This window comes from Daphnia magna, linkage group LG8 (assembly GCF_020631705.1).
Source record: "Daphnia magna isolate NIES linkage group LG8, ASM2063170v1.1, whole genome shotgun sequence".
Taxonomy (NCBI): domain Eukaryota; kingdom Metazoa; phylum Arthropoda; class Branchiopoda; order Diplostraca; family Daphniidae; genus Daphnia; species Daphnia magna.
In genome coordinates, this window is record NC_059189.1 from 292,491 (window position 1) to 309,406 (window position 16,916).

Sequence of the window (16,916 nt, forward strand, 5' to 3'; positions counted from 1 at the left end):
TGGCAACGCTGCTCACTTGCTTCCTTTTGAGATGACGAGCAAAATGTCACTTTTAGTGTGCTTGTTCTTGGTGGTAGTTCAAACCAAAGCTGGTAAGTTGCAATTTATTGTCTAATTTTTTAGAACATTTTTGTTGGGTTCACTGAAATGTGTTCATAAGGAAAATGTCTAGTTTTACTGTAGACCTATTTGATGTTTCATTTGCCATCAGTAATGTGTAAATGGTTCATATTAAATGAGCACAATTTTTAAAAACTAATTGATTTGTTAATTCTCCAATCCAACATGAGATAGTCAAATGATGATTAATGTTTCCTGAGCTTAATAAAGCTTAAGATTTTCTCTGTATATACTGTGGAATTAACTAGAACATGTTACCACATTTTTCCCAATCAATTATTTAGAATTACAATGGATGTTTGGCCAATTCTTCGGTTCAAGAGGTTGGCTGGTGGCTGAAATGGTTTGTTCCCTGGTTTCATTGGATGTTAGGTAATTTTTATTGTTAGTTTGTATTTTTACAGATGATGGGTGGTTTGGAAGTTAGTATAATTTTTTGCTTTTAAAGCTCAGTCTGTTAACATATGTTCAGGAGTTAATATTGCTTAGTTATTTTAAACATGTATGGGTTGATTGGTTTGAATAGGAAAAATTTAAAGTAATACTGATCAATCAACAATAGGGTTATCAGAAACCACAATAAAAAACTTGGTCTCGTCATCCTTGGTGGCAGTTCTACAAACAGCTAGTAAGTTCAAATGGTTGCTGATATTAAAACTATCCTGTGCATATAACTATTCTTGCTAGTAAAATTACAATTGGTGTTATTTGTGGTGGGGCATGTTGTGCTCAATCTAGTGTTGAGTTTGCAACCAACATTGTAGCAACTGTGGCATCAGATTGGATATTAGACTGTCAATTGATGATTTTGTATGGTTCCTGAGCTTAGTAATCATGAAGAAAGTCTTTGCTTGAACTAGGGCGAACTGATGACCTCTGTTGTAGATTCCGATCGAATAGTAGTAAGCTTATTGTGCTGCTTTAAGTGTATCGATGGGTATCATCGTGGAACAATTTGTTATCACCTGTTTTTGTTTTTTCACGTTTCTATTGTCCATTGCAGAAATTGCATCGTGGATCTTCAGTAGATTCCAAGATTGAGTGGGTGGACTTGGATGTGGAATGCTTGCAAATCTACCACTGGAGTTCATCTAAGTTGGTAATTTATCATTTTCAATTTAAAGTGAAATTTTTCGGAAAGTGATGATACATGGGTGGTTCGCTAAATTTGTAATGATATTAATGATTAAAATAACTCCTCGCAGTCTGATGTGGACCTGCTGATTGGTTCGACGGTTTGCTTAGGTATAAGACATTAATTTTTTTTCTATTTTGTCCAGATGGCTTCTGCTCGTTGTTCCTTCCTATTCTGTATCAAGGTGCTTCAGTTACAGATTCAATTTCGGTGGATCGTATCATGGGTCTTTATCCACTTCGTTGCTTTGGTAAGTCTTCAATTGCTCGTATTATTTACTTTTTGTTAGCGCCCTTATAATAGTGGATTTTGCTTCTGTGATTCGATTTCGTTTCGTTACTTACATAAACAGATGAGGTGCAGACACCTGGTTAACTTGAAAAAATTACTTGGGTCAAATCTCTTACGTTAACTCTCCTTTTCAGCTAATGTTGTCTGATAAAATTGTTTTGGTAGTTGGGCCGGTTGATGTTTGCCCATCTCCGCAGGACGTCATGGTAAGTCCTGTTGAGTTTGTGCTTTGGTTGTCCTTCGTCTCATCGGTATGAAATATGCTTTATTTTCTGGTAAAATTTCTTGTTCGGGCACTGAAGTCTCTTTATCTTTTGTATCTTTTGTATTAAGGACTTTACTTTAAAGCTATTCGAACATTGCTAATCCGTAATACGTTCCATGTTGTTTTCAGCCAAGGGAATACATGCTCAAGAAACGTGAGCTGGACCTTTCCTGGGCAACGGACACAAAGAGTAAGTTATTGTTACTAGAACAATCGCCAATGATTCCAGTTCGCACATTTAAATCTGCAGGCCAACGCGGACGAGTACCATCAGCAAACAATTCACGAAATGTGAAGAACTTTCTTCGTTCGTGTTGGGTTTTGGTCGATCTACCAGCTGCGAAACATCTTTACAATGTGTTAAAGACAGAAGATAGTTTTGGTAGTTTTACATAAAAAAAATATATAATCGACTCATTTAAAGAAAATTATATAAAACGATTTAACGATTAAGTTATGCTACATTGTTTCACTAAGTAATCGGAGTTATAGCGGTTACAGTTATTAAAATTCCGATTGTTTCAAAAATAGCTTGTTCGATAAAACATTCCTTTTTCGAAGTCAGTGTTAGATTTTAAACATTACATGGTTTTCACCGATTTATAAGAGATATTTTTCTACTGATTCACAAATTTGGTAGGGTGTATAGCTTTCCCACTTTCATTTTTATTTTTTACTAAATTTTTAGTCAAGCATCGTATTTATGATAAGGCTTCATTCAGCATTTTTTTTTTATTTCGAAAATAATTTTGATTAAGGATTACTATGACAAAAGGTATAAGGTTGATATTTACTTGAAAAATATTTCCTTTTCTCAAAAACTAGATGAGGAAAATTATGTAAAATTGAGAAATTCAATGATTTGTTATAGATGAATCTTTCTCCTCCATGTATTACACTGTACTTTTTTAAAATCCGAAAACCATATATCAGATGAACTGCTTTCGAGGTTGCAATGAAAAAACAGTGAAAATTATTAGATAATAATATTCAATTATATCCTTGCAGGTGAAGTGGTTAAAATGGTCATTGTGCTTGCATATCCATGTGTTGTATTGTACTCCTTTTCCCTTTAGTTAAAAACCATGTCAGCCGACTTCCCTTTCTGGTTGCAATGAAGAAAAATTTTGAGAGTAAAAATTATTAAATGGAGAAATCATTTTCTATGTTCCTTTTGAAATATGTAACATTTCTTTATTCTTTACAGGTGAAGAGGTTAATAAGTTCATCAAGTTTCCACTTCCGTGTACTGTACTCATTTAATCCTTAAACCATATGTCTTTACTCTCCTGGTTGTCGAAAATTATTAAAAGGTGATATTGTGTTGTGTGTTTATATTAATATATCTCTAACAATGTTGTTGTACTACTAGAGCTTTTTGATGTTCGTGATGTGACCTGAGAGGTTTGTGAAGAAGAGTTACATCTAAGTAACAGCCTGTTGTTCATGTCTAACAGCAGGTTAGTGGATCTTGCATTATTATAACCCTAAACAATTGCCTGTGTTGGTCAGCATGCCTTGGATGTCAAACAACAATAAGAAGATAGTAGTTATCCTACTTTAAGCACTATTCCAACATCCGGGGAATATTCAGGGATTTGTTTTTAACCCTCATTGTTCTGGACTGACAGCGATAGAATTCTTTTTCCATATTATGATTGGACGCAAGGGTTTGCTTGATAACATCCTTACAGTTCTTTCACAGTTAAATGCCTTAAATAATTTTGATTGTCATACTTAGGAACGGTCGCCGGAGCCTTTTGCGCGCAGAGCATTGGTGGACTAGGCACTCTAAAGCGAAATGACGCTAAAGACTTTTCGTTTTGCTTGTATGGCATTAATGAGCATCACACCGACAGCTCCTATGTATGAAAATATTATTCTTTTCAATATCGAAATTAACATTTATGAGTTTTTTTTTCCGCCAAATTTCAGGGTTAAGGAAATTACTAACGCCTCAAAGGCAACCATGCACTTCTTATGGGTGAATTTATTTGTTTATCACGTAAGCAATATAATCAAATACTTTTATGCTTACAAGGTTTTATTTTTTAAAATCTAGATGTATAATCAAATTGGATTTGAAAGGATTCTAGTTAAAAATATATACCGAAAGAACTACGCCTGGAAGCACGGAATCGAATTTCATATTTGATTAGCATTCCCGTGTGTTACGGTATAAATTATTTAAAAATTGAAGTGTATATCTGGGCTCCCTTCTTTTCTGTGGCCCCGTTTCCCCTTGACTCATAATAAGCCCGTAGGGGGTCATGCCCCTACTGTACGGTATATATAAAAAAAAAACATATACCGAGGTTTGGAGGGCTCTGACCGGAAAGGGGACGTGGGGGTCCTCATAGTTCGATGATATACTTATGGAGGGCTATGTCGCTACCCACAAATCCGAATTAAAGGTTAATCGCTCCTGTAAAAATGTTCCGTTTCTTCGGCTCTTCTTCCGGCTTCTCTTAGCCACGCGCTGGGAAATCTCCCCGGTGAGTCGATTGAGGCAGTGTCTCCCCCTGCCTTGGTTGACAGCAGCTTTTGAAATGGTTATTTTGCCTTTTAAAAGTTGCAAAATATTTTATTATGTGGAGAATTGTCAATACAAATTTTGTTTTAAATTAATTTTGAAAAAATTTTCTTTCATAGTTTTTCTGTGTTCACACTATACATTTCTGCTCTTTGCATTTTTTTCTTTTAAAGATTGGAACTCTTAACTCTGCTGAGAGGGCCGCTGATGTGCAGTTCTTATACTGGGAATTCCGGAGTGCTTGTGAATTAACGCCGATGAAATTCCGATCCTAGAGTTGGTAGTTTGCTTTTGAACAGGATCGAATTTCATATTTACGATCTTTTATTTTCCTGGTGAATGATTTTGTATACAATCTTTGTATATATCGGGTTATCAGATGCATTAGAATGCTTTCACATATTCTTTTTAACTCTTTCGGGTATCGATCCCTAAACTTTCGGAATACATTGCCGATGCTCAACCGTTGAGCCAAGAGTTATATTTAATTTTGCACTAGTATCAGAATGCAAGAAAAGATAATATTGTAAAGGCAATTTTTATAGGCTCGTAAAACTACATGCTAACCTGAATAGTTTATATTCAAGGATCATAGCTTTGTGGCAGAATATTGGTGTACGGATCCAAAGGTCTTGGGTTCAAATCCCGCATGAAGGTTAACACGTTAAATGAAATTGAATGTTGCAATTTCATTGCATTTCTATTAGATGGATTCATTGGGGACATGTTAATAGGAAATTATCTTGAATCATGCTACAAAAAAATTCTAAGTCCAAATTTGTTGTACTCGATCAACACGAAAATATTGATACTTAGCTGTCGTGAATTATGGCTCAGTGGTAGAGCATCGGTTTGGTATGCCGAAGGTTTATGGTTCAAATCCCACAAAAGTTGAAAGATTTACACGTTATCTTTCAGTTGAAAGAATATCTATTACATTCTTATACCATTGATAGTAATCAAGCAGTATCATGTACTAGAAAATGCCGGGTGGTTGAACTCTGTTACAAAGTGTTCAAGGAACAGAATACGCCAACAAATCAAAATGAACAATTTATTAAAATTTGTTATTGGATATTATATTAAACATTGCCAAAATATCCGTCCCATTACTTCGTAATGGGGAAAGTTTCTCGACCCGACTGGCGACGTGGAAGGTAGACACCTGGGAATGTTGGAAGCCCAGGACACCAGGAACCTGCTGGGAATCGAACCACGGACCTTGGAGTTACTAGGCGGATGCGATACCTTTCTGGCAACCCCCCCTATATCCCCCCCATTGATGTTTGATCCCGTATGTACAACTTTGCACATATAGCTTAACGTGTTGAAGACTTAGATTTCAATGTAATATCTCTCATAGCTCAATGGTAGAGCGCTGGACTGGAATAGTGTATACCTTGGGTTCGAATCCCACTCAGGTGTAGTGGAATTCAGTATCCACGATAGATTACATGCTGAAAAATTGTAATGTAAATTAATATATATGTTATATTATTATTCATTGTTTTGAACCATTTTTTTAACTTAAGTCCATTAAATAAAAAAAAGGAAAAACTATGAAGGTTACTATTATTCAAGAATGAACCCAAACCAATTTTTTTTTCGTTATTATATATTTTCAATCATCTGTATCCCATAAACTTATAGATATCCAACAGTCAAATTAATATTACCAATAAAGGGGTTCTCTGATTGGTCACCAGTTTCTAACAAATTCATTGCTTAGGCAGAGTCTTGTCAGTTTTCTTTCAACTCTTTACAGTTATGGCTGAATAAATGATACTGATAGTTGTCGTAAGTCGAATGACCCATTGTTTCCGGTCGGCCAAGTGAAAGACTAGTACTGCAAATGACCGCTGCTTTTTCACAGGGAATTCTTTCGGCGGTAAAAATTGTCAGAAGCGGTGACCGTGAAAGAAAAGTTGTGAAACTACCGTTATATCATCACGTGACACGAGCGTGAAAAAAAATTTAATTTAAAATCAGAATTGAATCGTCCTCGGCAAAATGATCTTTCTTTTGAAGTAGTTCCTGTTTTTAATACGTTGTAAAGATGTCTGTCTCGCAGCTGGTAGATCGACCAAAACCCAATCCGAACGAAGAAAGAAGTTCTTCACATTTCGTGGCTTGTTGACTTCTCTGCTGATGGTACTCGTCCGCATAGGCCTACAGATTTGATTTGGTGAGGTTCGAACGGGAATCAAATTGGCGATTGTTCTAGTAACAATAACTTACTTTGAGTCTGTTGCCCAGGAAAGAGGCCCGCTCACGTTTCTTGAGCATGTGTTCGCTTGGCTGGAACCAGCGGTGCTCTAGACATTCTTCCGTTGTTGGTCGCTTGCTATGATTATAAAGACGATTATTTCAACATGAATCGTATTATGGCTTAGTAATGATGAATAGCTTTAAAGTAAAGCATTGTATACCTTGGCGCCCGTTTAAATACTAGCATTATGAAACGCGTAGCTTCCATACTAATCTCTTTGTAGAGTGGTTCGAACCGGAAACGAACGTACGTGATATTTTGCTTTGTTTCCTCATCGTTCTCGCCGCTGTTATAACAACATGAAAGTGATTTTTCACAATTGTTTACTTGTATATATAGCAGAATACTAGCACTAATACCTGAACGGTGAAACGCCGGATAGGAGGACGTATGTCAGGACACCAAGAGACCAGATGTCACTCTGTGGGAAAGCCGGCTCCTCGTTCAGGATCTCTGGTGCCGTAAAGGGTAAATAGGAGCGGTCAACAGGAGCCATAGTTCCACCCAATTTGGAGGTATGTTGTGCGCAACCGAAATCACACAACTTGACATCGATGCTGCGGGCTGACATGAGTAGGACATTGTCCGGTTGCAAATCAAGATGGCTCAATCCTCGCCAGTGCAGATACTGTAGCCCGTCCAGTACTTGCGATATGATAGAGACTACCATGTTTTCGGTGTATTCATGACGTTGCGACAGGCAAGTCAAGACGTCGATACCTTGTAACTTCTCCATTACAGACACGAGAAATTCACCACTTTCGTAAGCCTGCAAGAATAAAAAGAATATGTTTAGACGTCAAGAACAAAGATAAAACAGCGTGCTGGTTCATACCTGATAAAGGGAAACGATGCGTTCGTGACACAGACCCCGCAAGATATTCATTTCTTGCAAACTGTCTCCGTCTTTCTTGACGATTTTGGCGGCGTACATTCGATTACCTTCTTTGTCGGCGCATTTGGCGATAAGCGAAAATCGACCGCGGTTGATTTCGGCGATAAATTTCAGATCATCTGTGGGCGGTGTTGTTTTCACAGGCTTCTTCATTTCTTCCATCTCCACAGTATAGTCGGATGCCGGAGAAGCATCAATGGGTCCAGCAGCGTCCATAAACAATTGCTGTCCAGATTCAGTCAACTGTTGAAGGTACTTCATGGCTCTTGTAACAGTAACCTTAGGGCTGTCTGCTTCTTTGGTAGATACAGATTCACTGCTAATGCTTCGATCACTCCAGCCAAATTTGTTACGGGCCGCTAACCGGAATTGATACTCGGTGCTGGGGCTTAGGTTGCGCACCAGGAAGAATTCGTGGTCGATGTTGTCTGCTACATCAGACCATTCGTTGCTCGCAGACTCCTTTTGCTGCAAACTATAACAGAGAACCGTAGAGTTGCCATCTTGTCTTGGCACCTTCCAGCGCAAGAGAATCTCGGTATCAGAGATGTCGGTAGGCTTCCGGGCTATCTGGGGCCATGGGAATGTCTCCCATGACCAATCGAGCTTTGGCCACCGTTTGACCGACCTTGTTTCTAGCAACGGCTTTGTAAACACCACAATCGTAAGAGTGGGCCGGCTCGAATTTCAGGATCGAGACGCCCGTATCGGCGCTGTAGCTAATTGTTATCCGATGATCTGGAAGAATAAGAAGATCTCCCTTGAACCACTGGACGGACGGCTGGGGTTCGCCAACAGCCATGCAAGAGAATTGTACCGGTTGGTTTTCAACCATAGCCAACGTTCTCGGCTTCTCGCGCATAAATGGGACGTGTCCGTTTCTTTTCATCTCCAGCATGGCATCAGCCTCAGTGTGGGCTTCGTCACGGACGCCCAGCTCGTTCTTGAGCCGACGATTCGGATGATAGTATTGCAATGGGCCTGTGTCGTTGGCATAACGGAATTGGCGACGAGCGCGGCGAGCTTCGTCGTCAATCTGCTCGTCCATGAGGTCTGTGAACCGACGTCGTTCGTAAATCATTGGTAGGGCGTAGTCGTTGTCTTGCATTCGCATGGCGAACGAAGCGCTTCTGTTGCCCGCCACCTTCATGTACTGACGCAAACGTACTGGGAAATCCACGTCACGTAACTGCAGCAAATATGTGTCCGGCCCATACTGATAGTGGCTTTCACTGGATGACAGACCACTGTCGATTCCAGGATGCTCGAAGCTCTTCATCTAAATAAATTCAATCATACATTACAGGGTTTTTGACGATCAACAATAAAACCTCGTCATTAAAACCTCGTTCTTGATAGATGGACGGCGAGGTGGTTCAGGTGTCTGCCTTGGAGTGTATTCCTCGCCCGGAGGATACACCATGCACGATGGATGCGTGAAAGCTCCACTGAGTGGACGGCGTCTATACCAAGTGCGGCAAGAAGCGTTGCCGTACCAATCGCGATAGTGGCGCTCGTAGTATGTCTTCAGTCTTTCCGTCGGGATATGATGAGCACCCGGACCATCGGTTGCAAATCGTCGATCTGCCTGTTTCAGCCATGGGTGTTTTAGCGCCTAATGAATCGACAATTCAATCATATTATTCAGTTTTAAAGACATAAAGCCAACACAAAACAAAAAGGATGCATTACCTCTTCGAGCGTGAGCCGTCCATCAGCTTTAAAGACAAGCAGTTTAGTTACAAAATCAGTGGCTTCGCTCGAGATATTGCTAAAGGCTTCCGGGTCGAAATTGATCTGACCGGCTTGGACACGGCGAAGTGTGTCTCTGTCCGTTTCTCCACGGAATGGAGAGATGCCAGAGAGGAACAAGTAGGTAATGACACCGACTGACCACATGTCAGCTGGAAAACCAACTCCTTCGCCATTGGCTGTTTCAGGAGCAACAAACTCTGGCATTCCGTAGTCAAGTGGCGTCAATTTGTTGGAGTAGATGCGACGAGCCAATCCAAAATCGCCGATCTTGAGTTCATCACCGTCTGGGCGAGTGAGGAACAGATCGCCGGGAGTCAATCCCAGATGAGCAATTCCGTGACTGTGCATGTGACTAAGACCTTCCAACACCTGGCGGATATAATGGGCGATTTCGCTTTCGGTGATGTGAGGTCGCCGTGTAACGGCGTCCACAAGATCACCACCTCCAGCCAATTCGGAGACGAGGGTGAACGAATCTTTGGTTTCGTAGGCGTCGATAAGACGGACTAAACGCTGGTGACTCAGTTGATTCATTACGTCCATTTCGCTCATCATACGAGAACGTAAATCGAATCCAGTTCCGGTCATAATCTTGGCCGCCAAACTGCGACCAGTGGACCTCTCCACGCTGTGATAAGTCACACCCTGCGTTCCACGGCCCAGCTCGTCACCAAGATCGTAATAGTCACCAAAGATGCGATTGTTATCGACTTGTTTCGCTTTAACGTTTCTTCCCCTATGATAGGTCCGATAGGCAAACTCGTCTTCGTTGTCCTCAACATGGATCATGGCAGAAGCCGAAACGGCACCAGGCCACATTACGACCCACAACCGAGTAGAGCCCTTCGTCTTTGCTAATGACGTCGTCGATGACCAAGATGTAGGTGTCGGGGAGAATGTGTTGCATTTTTATGCGGCTGGAAGGCGCTACTGGAAGCCAATCCTTGTACCATTTGACCTATCACCAAACAAAGGGATTGAATTATGACAGATGGATTTGAGAGGAGAAAGTCAATAGCTACCTCGCATTCCGGATAGCCGGTAATACGGCACTGCAGACGGCCCGGTTTGCGTGTGATAAAAATGTTCTCTTCTGGTCGAGTGATGAATCTCGGATGTTCGGCCACTTCAAGCTTAATACGCTGCCTAGCCTCGCCGAAAGGATTTGTGGCAACGGCTTCGTATATGCCCGCGTCTCTGTCCAGCATCCGGTTGACGAATAGGGTCAGTTGACCGTTGCGCAAGTAAGAAAAGTCGTATCGGCCACCCATTTCAATGGCCTCGTCGTTGAAGAAGAATTTGACCGTCGGCTTAGGATAACCGTAGACGTACCAGAAAAGCGAAGCGCTTTGATTCTTGATTCCATATTGGGCATCCGTTTCCTACGATTTAAGATACGAAGCGAGGAGGAATTATCAATTCAATCCCGCCCAGCATTTGTGAATTTAGTTTACCTGGCGCAGGAAACGAGGAGCATGAGTGTAACCATCGTGGGGAGGGCGATCAAGATCGAAATCTTTGGGGAAGTAGTAGGAAGAGTCGGGATTGTAAGTGTCTCCAGGCTCCAGGAAACGCTTCCGAGCAATAGGCTCTAGGTAGAGTTTGTCGCGGTTGGTCGAGTTGTGAGGTGATGGATCTGAAACACCGTATTGATTTTCGACGCGGATACGGAAACGATAGTCACGGTACGGGTCCAAATTGCGGATGTCACAGGAACAACCTTTGATTCCTGAACGAACCTACAATGGAAAAATGCGCATTTGATTAAATCCAAGGAAATAATGTGTACCACCTTAGAATTCCACTCACCTTTTGCCAATCGCCATCAGGCGATTCGCACATTTCGATGTGATAAGTAACGGGGATGCGTGGACCGATTGGCACGGATGGCTTCCACGAAAGAGTCAGGAAGCGATCGTGAATCAAATGAATAATGGGGCGGTCCGGCAAAGGAACGGGAGCTCCGGAGTTGCGGAACTTGTCGAAATCGGCATACTGGTCGCCGACTGGCTTCTTCGGGCGGCATTCAAGCGTGTCGAAGCTAAGTTCGGCTGAGCACGTAGCTTCGCCCGAACGGTTAAATACCCGTAGCGAATACTGGCCAACGTCCGCTTCTTCCACAAATTTTATGGTAAGGCGCAGAAGGCCGTTGCCCTCTTTATCCATCTTTACGCGGCCTCCGGCAGACAGCTTCTGTCCGTTTCGGAACCATTCATGTTCGGGTTCCGGAAATCCGGAAGCGCAAGCCGTAAACTTGGCGGTCATTCCTTCGTAGACTTCGCAATCTCCGATACGTTTTAGGAAATGAGGAGCTTCTTCCTTTTCCTTCTTTTCAATCTTGTCGACCACTTCCAGTTCACCTTCACAACGATCCTCACCTGCAATGAATAAAACCAAATTTTGTTTTCAGAATAAATTGCCCTAGAATTTTTAAGGCTCAAAATACCTTCTGAATTAGTGGCGATGCAGGCATAGCGACCAGCCCGTTCCGGAGCGCAATCTCGAACAAACAAAACACAAATGTCGCCATCTCGCTTCATCTTGTATTTTTCGGATTCGGCAATCTCTTCACCGTTTAAGGTCCAAACGATGGTTGGCTTCGGCAACCCACTGATTTTCGCCATGAACTTACAGTCGTAGCCGGGAAGCTGTTGAAGGTCAGAGAATCTTTGCGTGAACGAAGGAGCCGAAAAGATTTTCTTGACGGTCACTTTGGCTTTAGACGCGGCCGTTCCCAGCTCGTTCGATACGCCGATCTCGTATTCGCCTTCGTCAATTTTCTTATCCGCCTTTTCTACTTCCAAGATGATTTTGTCACCATCGACAGTTATCAAGCAACGGGACTCATCAACCGGTTCGTCATTAAGGGTCCAAACGACATCAGGGATGGGATTACCGCCGATAATAGCCACTAATTTGATGGGTGATCCTTCATCCACGAAAGCATCACGTGGCCCTGTAAGGACAGAAGCAGCCACTTCTGGTCCATCTGATTTGCGAGGTCGAACTTCCATTTTGGCAGACGTTTTAACTTCACCAAAACTATTGCGAGCGAGAGCCGTGTATTCACCCGCGTCTGATGGATCGGCTAAAGCGATGCTAAGACGGACAGAACCATCCGGCTCAGGCTTCTTACTAGCCTCGCCCGTAAAATGCTTCAGTTTTTTGCCATCCTTCATCCACGTGATGGCAGGGAAGGGGAATCCCTTTACTTTGGCTTCCATTCGGACAGGGAAGCCTTCAGTTCCTTTGACGGCGAACAGAGGGGAGACGAACTGCGGAGCCGATGGAGCTTGTTGGATTTCGACGGCTGTGTCGCATTCGCTTTCACCCAACTCGTTCGTCACCACCAGGCTATATTTTCCGGCATCTTCCAATTTAGCAACTTCAATTTCCAAAGAAACCGTTCCGTCTGGAAGATGGGATAGAATGGCATTGTTGCTGCCAGGGCGAATAGGTCGTCCGTCCTTCAGCCATTTGACCTCTGGTTTTGGGTGGCCAGACACGCGGGCCACCAACTTCAAAGGCTCCCCTTCAACCGCTGTTGTAGTAGATGGAAGGGCTTCGTCGATTGTGCCTTTCTTCGGCAATTTCTTGACATCAACGGCAGTTTCAGTGCTAACTTCGCCAGTAGGATTCACCGCCACCATCTTGTATTGCCCAGAATCTTTGGCCGGATCAGCTGAAGCGATTTCCAGTTCAGCAGTTCCATCCGGGAGCAATGTGATGATCATCCTCTCATCGGGAATGAGCTCATGGCCATCCTTGTACCATTTGACTTCTGGCAAAGGACTTCCGCCAACTTTAACCGTAAGTTTCAGCGGCTCTCCTTCGTTCACCTTGGTAGCCACCGGTAGTTTGTCACCCAGGAAAGTTGGTGGTTCACTGGTCATTGTTAATTCAGCTGCCGTACTGGCCTCACCTACAGCGCTGGTTGCCTTGACCGTGTATTCGGCATAATCGGACTCTTGAACATCAGAAATCGTTAGGCTGAATTTTCCATCCTCGGCGCTCTCCATCTTGAATCGCTCCGACTCGACTAACACTTCGTCAGCCTTTTGCCATGAAATGGTGGGTGCGGGTATACCCTGGACCGAGCCTTCGAACTTGGCAGTTTGGCCGGCTTTAGCGAAACAACTTTTGGGTTTGTTCGAGAAAGTTGGCGCCTCTGAATGAACTGACAGTTTGATGTCACCACGAGTTTCTCCCTCTTTGTTGGTAGCCACGAAGCTGTAAGTGCCTTCGTCTTCCGCCACTGTCTCCTGGATGCTCAATTTGTATACGTTGGATCCTTCCTCGCATGTGATGCTAATTCGTTCGCTAGTAGTCGATTTAATCTGGATTCCGTCTTTAAGCCTGAATTGTAAAACAAACTGATTTTGCAAACAGTGCCACACATACACACAAAAGAGAGTCTGCTAAAATTACCATTTGACTTTGGACTTTGGATGAGCGGTGACTTTAACTTCGATGTTGGTTTCCTCGTAATATTCTACCTTTCACTTCTGGCTCGTGGATCAATTCTGGTTTCATCACGATAGTCAACGTAGCCTAAGCAAGTGAATGATTGTTACGGATGAAGGACCAACAGAGTGAAAGAAAAAAGATACGCATACGTACACTAGACTCGTCAAAGCCGTGTTCATTGCTGGCTTTGACAGTATAATTTCCAGCATGGGACTCGTGAGCTACTGGCAACACAAGAGTGTAGGTGTTTTCCACCTCATCTTGAGAAAGAATGTAGTCCTTGTTGTCTTTCAACGCTTCGCCATCCTTAAACCTGACATATTGAACATCAGTACGGCATACAACCAAGAGGATCATCCAAAAGAGCTTACCATTCAACTTGGGGATTCGGTTGACCACGAATGCGTACTTTCAACTCTAATTGTTGACCCTTGCTGGCAGTGGTATCACTCAATCCCTGTAAGATCTTCGGAACTCGTAGTTCAGCCAGGGCTATCGGCAGATTTTAAAAAAATTGTTCATGAGACTTTTTAAAAAGAGGTATGTTTAGTTTCCTACATTTAACAGTGACGGATGTATTCTTGGTTTCCTCTCCGAGACGATTGCTTAATTTAATGGCATAATTTCCGCCATCTGTCATTGCTGCCTTGTTGATTTTCAACGTGTATGTGTCGGTCGTTTCGCTGATGTCAATCCGTTCGCTTTTGACTATTGTTTCATTATTCAGTGTCCTGCATCAATAAGACCAAATTACAACGAGCAATACAGGTTTGTATTGGATATCTCGTTTTTACCATTGAGCTTGCGGTTTGGGCTGACCACTGGCACGAACTTCGTAGATTATTTCTTCTTCCTCGTACACTTCTTTGACTGTCAAATTGTCAGACAGGATCTTGGGTTTGGCTGTAACATATATCCCATTTGTTAATCGATAACTACCTTTTGATTCAGCTCATTGGATGATTTACTTACCGTCGACACTTAGGTTGCAGGAGGCGCTGACCTGACCCAAGGCGTTGGCAAATTTAACACCGTAAAGGCCTTGATCCTGGATGACACACTTGTCCAATGTCAGCGAGTAGGTTGAGTCAGCAGCCTTTTGAATTTTGATGCGAGCGTCAGCGACCACCTCGACGCCCTCTTTAGTCCAAGTGACTGTGGGTTCAGGAAGACCGACGCACTTGATTTTCAACGTTGCACTTTTGCCTTCCTCGATACAAATGTCTTTCAACGTTTCCTCCACTTTGGGTGGATCTGTATGGATAAACGAAAAAGGCTTTCAAGTACATGAATAACCAAAATAAAAAACAAGAAATAAAAACTCGTTACATTGGACGGAGAGAACAGCGCTACTCTTGGCAGTGCCAAGAGCATTCGATACTTGAGCTGTGAACTTGCCCGACAGTTCAGATTTCATCTCTTTTATCACGAAGTGAGTAAGTTCCCGTTTTGGGGTCACTGTCGCATGAAAATTCCTTGCGCTCCTCTGTGATCTCCATTTCATCGATGAACCATTTGATTTTTGGTTCAGGGTAGGCATCGGCTTTGAGGACAAAGGATACATCCTTGTCACCTGCTTTGGCCTCCGTATCCTTGAGCGATTGAGTAATTTCGGGTTTGCATCGCACTTTCAAGTCGGACGTGTCCTCTTTGGCGCCGTGCGTGTTCGTTATGACGCACGCATATTTGCCTGGGTTAGCAACAATAATGAAACATCTGAAATTGAGAGTTGAAAGGAAAAATGGCTACCAGAATCGCCTCTTTTGATTCCATTGACGGTTAGGGAATGGACGTTCCCTTCCTGTTTTATAATGACGGCATTTCTGTCGTTTTTCACCTCTCTGCCATCCTTGACCCTGCCAGAAGAAAATGAGATTAACTCGATAATCAATTTATGCAGGATATCGAATGACTAACCATTTGACCTCCGGCATGGGATTGCCCTCCACTTGCACCTGGAAGGTGATGGATTCGCTTTCGTCCACTTCGCAAGTTTTGAGCAACTGCTTGATGAAGGCTGGCGGGGCGTTGGCCACCATTTGCCAAAATTCGGACATTTGACCGAGGGAGTTGGAAGCAACAACGGAGTAGGATCCGCTATCTTCGATGGTGACTTTCTCTATTAGAAGAGAGAACGTGTCTTCCGACTCTTTTACCACTTTGATTCGCTCAGATTCGATAATCATCTGGCCATCCTTGTACCACTTGAGTTCAGGTAACGGTGATCCTTCGACTTCGACGGACATTTTAAACGGTTCATCCGTCATGCAAGCCATATCCTGCATCTTCTTCTTGAACTTGGGAGGTGCTTTGACAAGCAGCCGGCCTTCTGTCGTCACTTGACCGAGGTCATTAGTGGCAGTCACAGTGTAAAGTCCAGCATCGCTGTGATCAACGTCTGCGAATAGAACAGCCAATCAATTACAAAGAAACCAAACGGTACAATAGCCAGCTGATTTACTTTTGATAATAAGAGCGATGGTTTCTTCATCCTCAAATAGGAAACGGAAACGACCACCAGCCTTGACTTCTTCCCCGTTGCTTTTGGTCCACACCATTTTGGGTTTGGGGAACCCTTTGAATTTGAGTTCCAGCATGGCTGATCCTCCACAGCTGACTTCTGTATCCGTCAGGCCCATGGTGATGGTGGGTGGTTCAGGTTCCCTCAGTAAATGATGGACAGCTCCTTGGACGGTCAGCTCAGCGCTGCATGAAATCTTGCCGCTGCTAGTAGCAGCCACGCAAGTGTACAATCCAGCGTCTTCCGGCTTGACGTGTTGGAAAACCAGAGCCAATGTATCAGCTTCATCTTCGTAAGTGACTTTGAATCTTTCCTCGGGATCGTAAGCAGCGCCGTCCTTGTACCACTGAAATTCTGGTTTTTCGCCGGGGGCTAGTAAACCCTGGTTGCCCAGAAGATCAAAAACAGCATTCTCACCTGTTGATAATGAATTTAGATGAAATGAAAATTGTGAAGTGTAAATAAGGTGTTATACTTGTAACGGTGACTTTAGCCGTAGACATAGCCTCTCCAAAACGATTAAGCGCTTTGCATGTGTACTCGCCGGCGTCAGCTTGGGTTACTTGACAGATGACCAGCTCGTAGAATCCAGTGGCCGACTGCTCACTGATGACTTTGATACGGTCAGATTCCACCATTTTCTTGCCATCCTTGCGGCTTTTTTG

General features: G+C 42.9%; 1 protein-coding gene and 1 long non-coding RNA gene across 7 annotated transcripts in view; one reads left to right on the forward strand and one right to left on the reverse strand.

Moving 5' to 3' along the window:
- Nucleotides 1-13: 13 nt before the first annotated feature.
- Nucleotides 14-4,737, forward strand: LOC116928266. Of its 6 annotated transcripts, none has more exons than XR_006650126.1 (10): nucleotides 14-92; nucleotides 405-492; nucleotides 683-748; nucleotides 1,124-1,505; nucleotides 1,608-1,752; nucleotides 1,941-3,124; nucleotides 3,184-3,271; nucleotides 3,553-3,677; nucleotides 3,747-3,987; nucleotides 4,518-4,737. It is a non-coding gene; the product is annotated as an uncharacterized LOC116928266 (long non-coding RNA). The 6 variants fall into 6 exon arrangements; XR_006650128.1 differs by lacking the exon at nucleotides 4,518-4,737 and having other exon boundaries at nucleotides 3,747-3,816; nucleotides 3,874-3,932; XR_006650127.1 differs by lacking the exon at nucleotides 4,518-4,737 and having other exon boundaries at nucleotides 3,747-3,795; nucleotides 3,874-3,932.
- Nucleotides 4,738-6,019: 1,282 nt separating this feature from the next.
- The window catches only part of LOC116928243 (obscurin), a 39,333-nt gene continuing 28,436 nt past the window's right edge, over nucleotides 6,020-16,916 (reverse strand). The window contains 26 exon segments of the mRNA XM_032935286.2: nucleotides 6,020-6,513; nucleotides 6,583-6,688; nucleotides 6,774-6,899; nucleotides 6,973-7,382; nucleotides 7,449-8,063; nucleotides 8,065-8,787; nucleotides 8,854-9,123; nucleotides 9,201-10,073; nucleotides 10,075-10,221; nucleotides 10,286-10,645; nucleotides 10,718-11,002; nucleotides 11,073-11,641; nucleotides 11,710-13,619; nucleotides 13,692-13,762; nucleotides 13,764-13,814; nucleotides 13,884-14,043; nucleotides 14,102-14,222; nucleotides 14,289-14,461; nucleotides 14,525-14,633; nucleotides 14,703-14,984; nucleotides 15,060-15,159; nucleotides 15,161-15,420; nucleotides 15,480-15,586; nucleotides 15,648-16,128; nucleotides 16,192-16,668; nucleotides 16,727-16,908. Coding sequence (XP_032791177.2) covers nucleotides 6,385-6,513; nucleotides 6,583-6,688; nucleotides 6,774-6,899; nucleotides 6,973-7,382; nucleotides 7,449-8,063; nucleotides 8,065-8,787; nucleotides 8,854-9,123; nucleotides 9,201-10,073; nucleotides 10,075-10,221; nucleotides 10,286-10,645; nucleotides 10,718-11,002; nucleotides 11,073-11,641; nucleotides 11,710-13,619; nucleotides 13,692-13,762; nucleotides 13,764-13,814; nucleotides 13,884-14,043; nucleotides 14,102-14,222; nucleotides 14,289-14,461; nucleotides 14,525-14,633; nucleotides 14,703-14,984; nucleotides 15,060-15,159; nucleotides 15,161-15,420; nucleotides 15,480-15,586; nucleotides 15,648-16,128; nucleotides 16,192-16,668; nucleotides 16,727-16,908 — 9,097 coding nt within the window. The 3' untranslated portion in view covers nucleotides 6,020-6,384.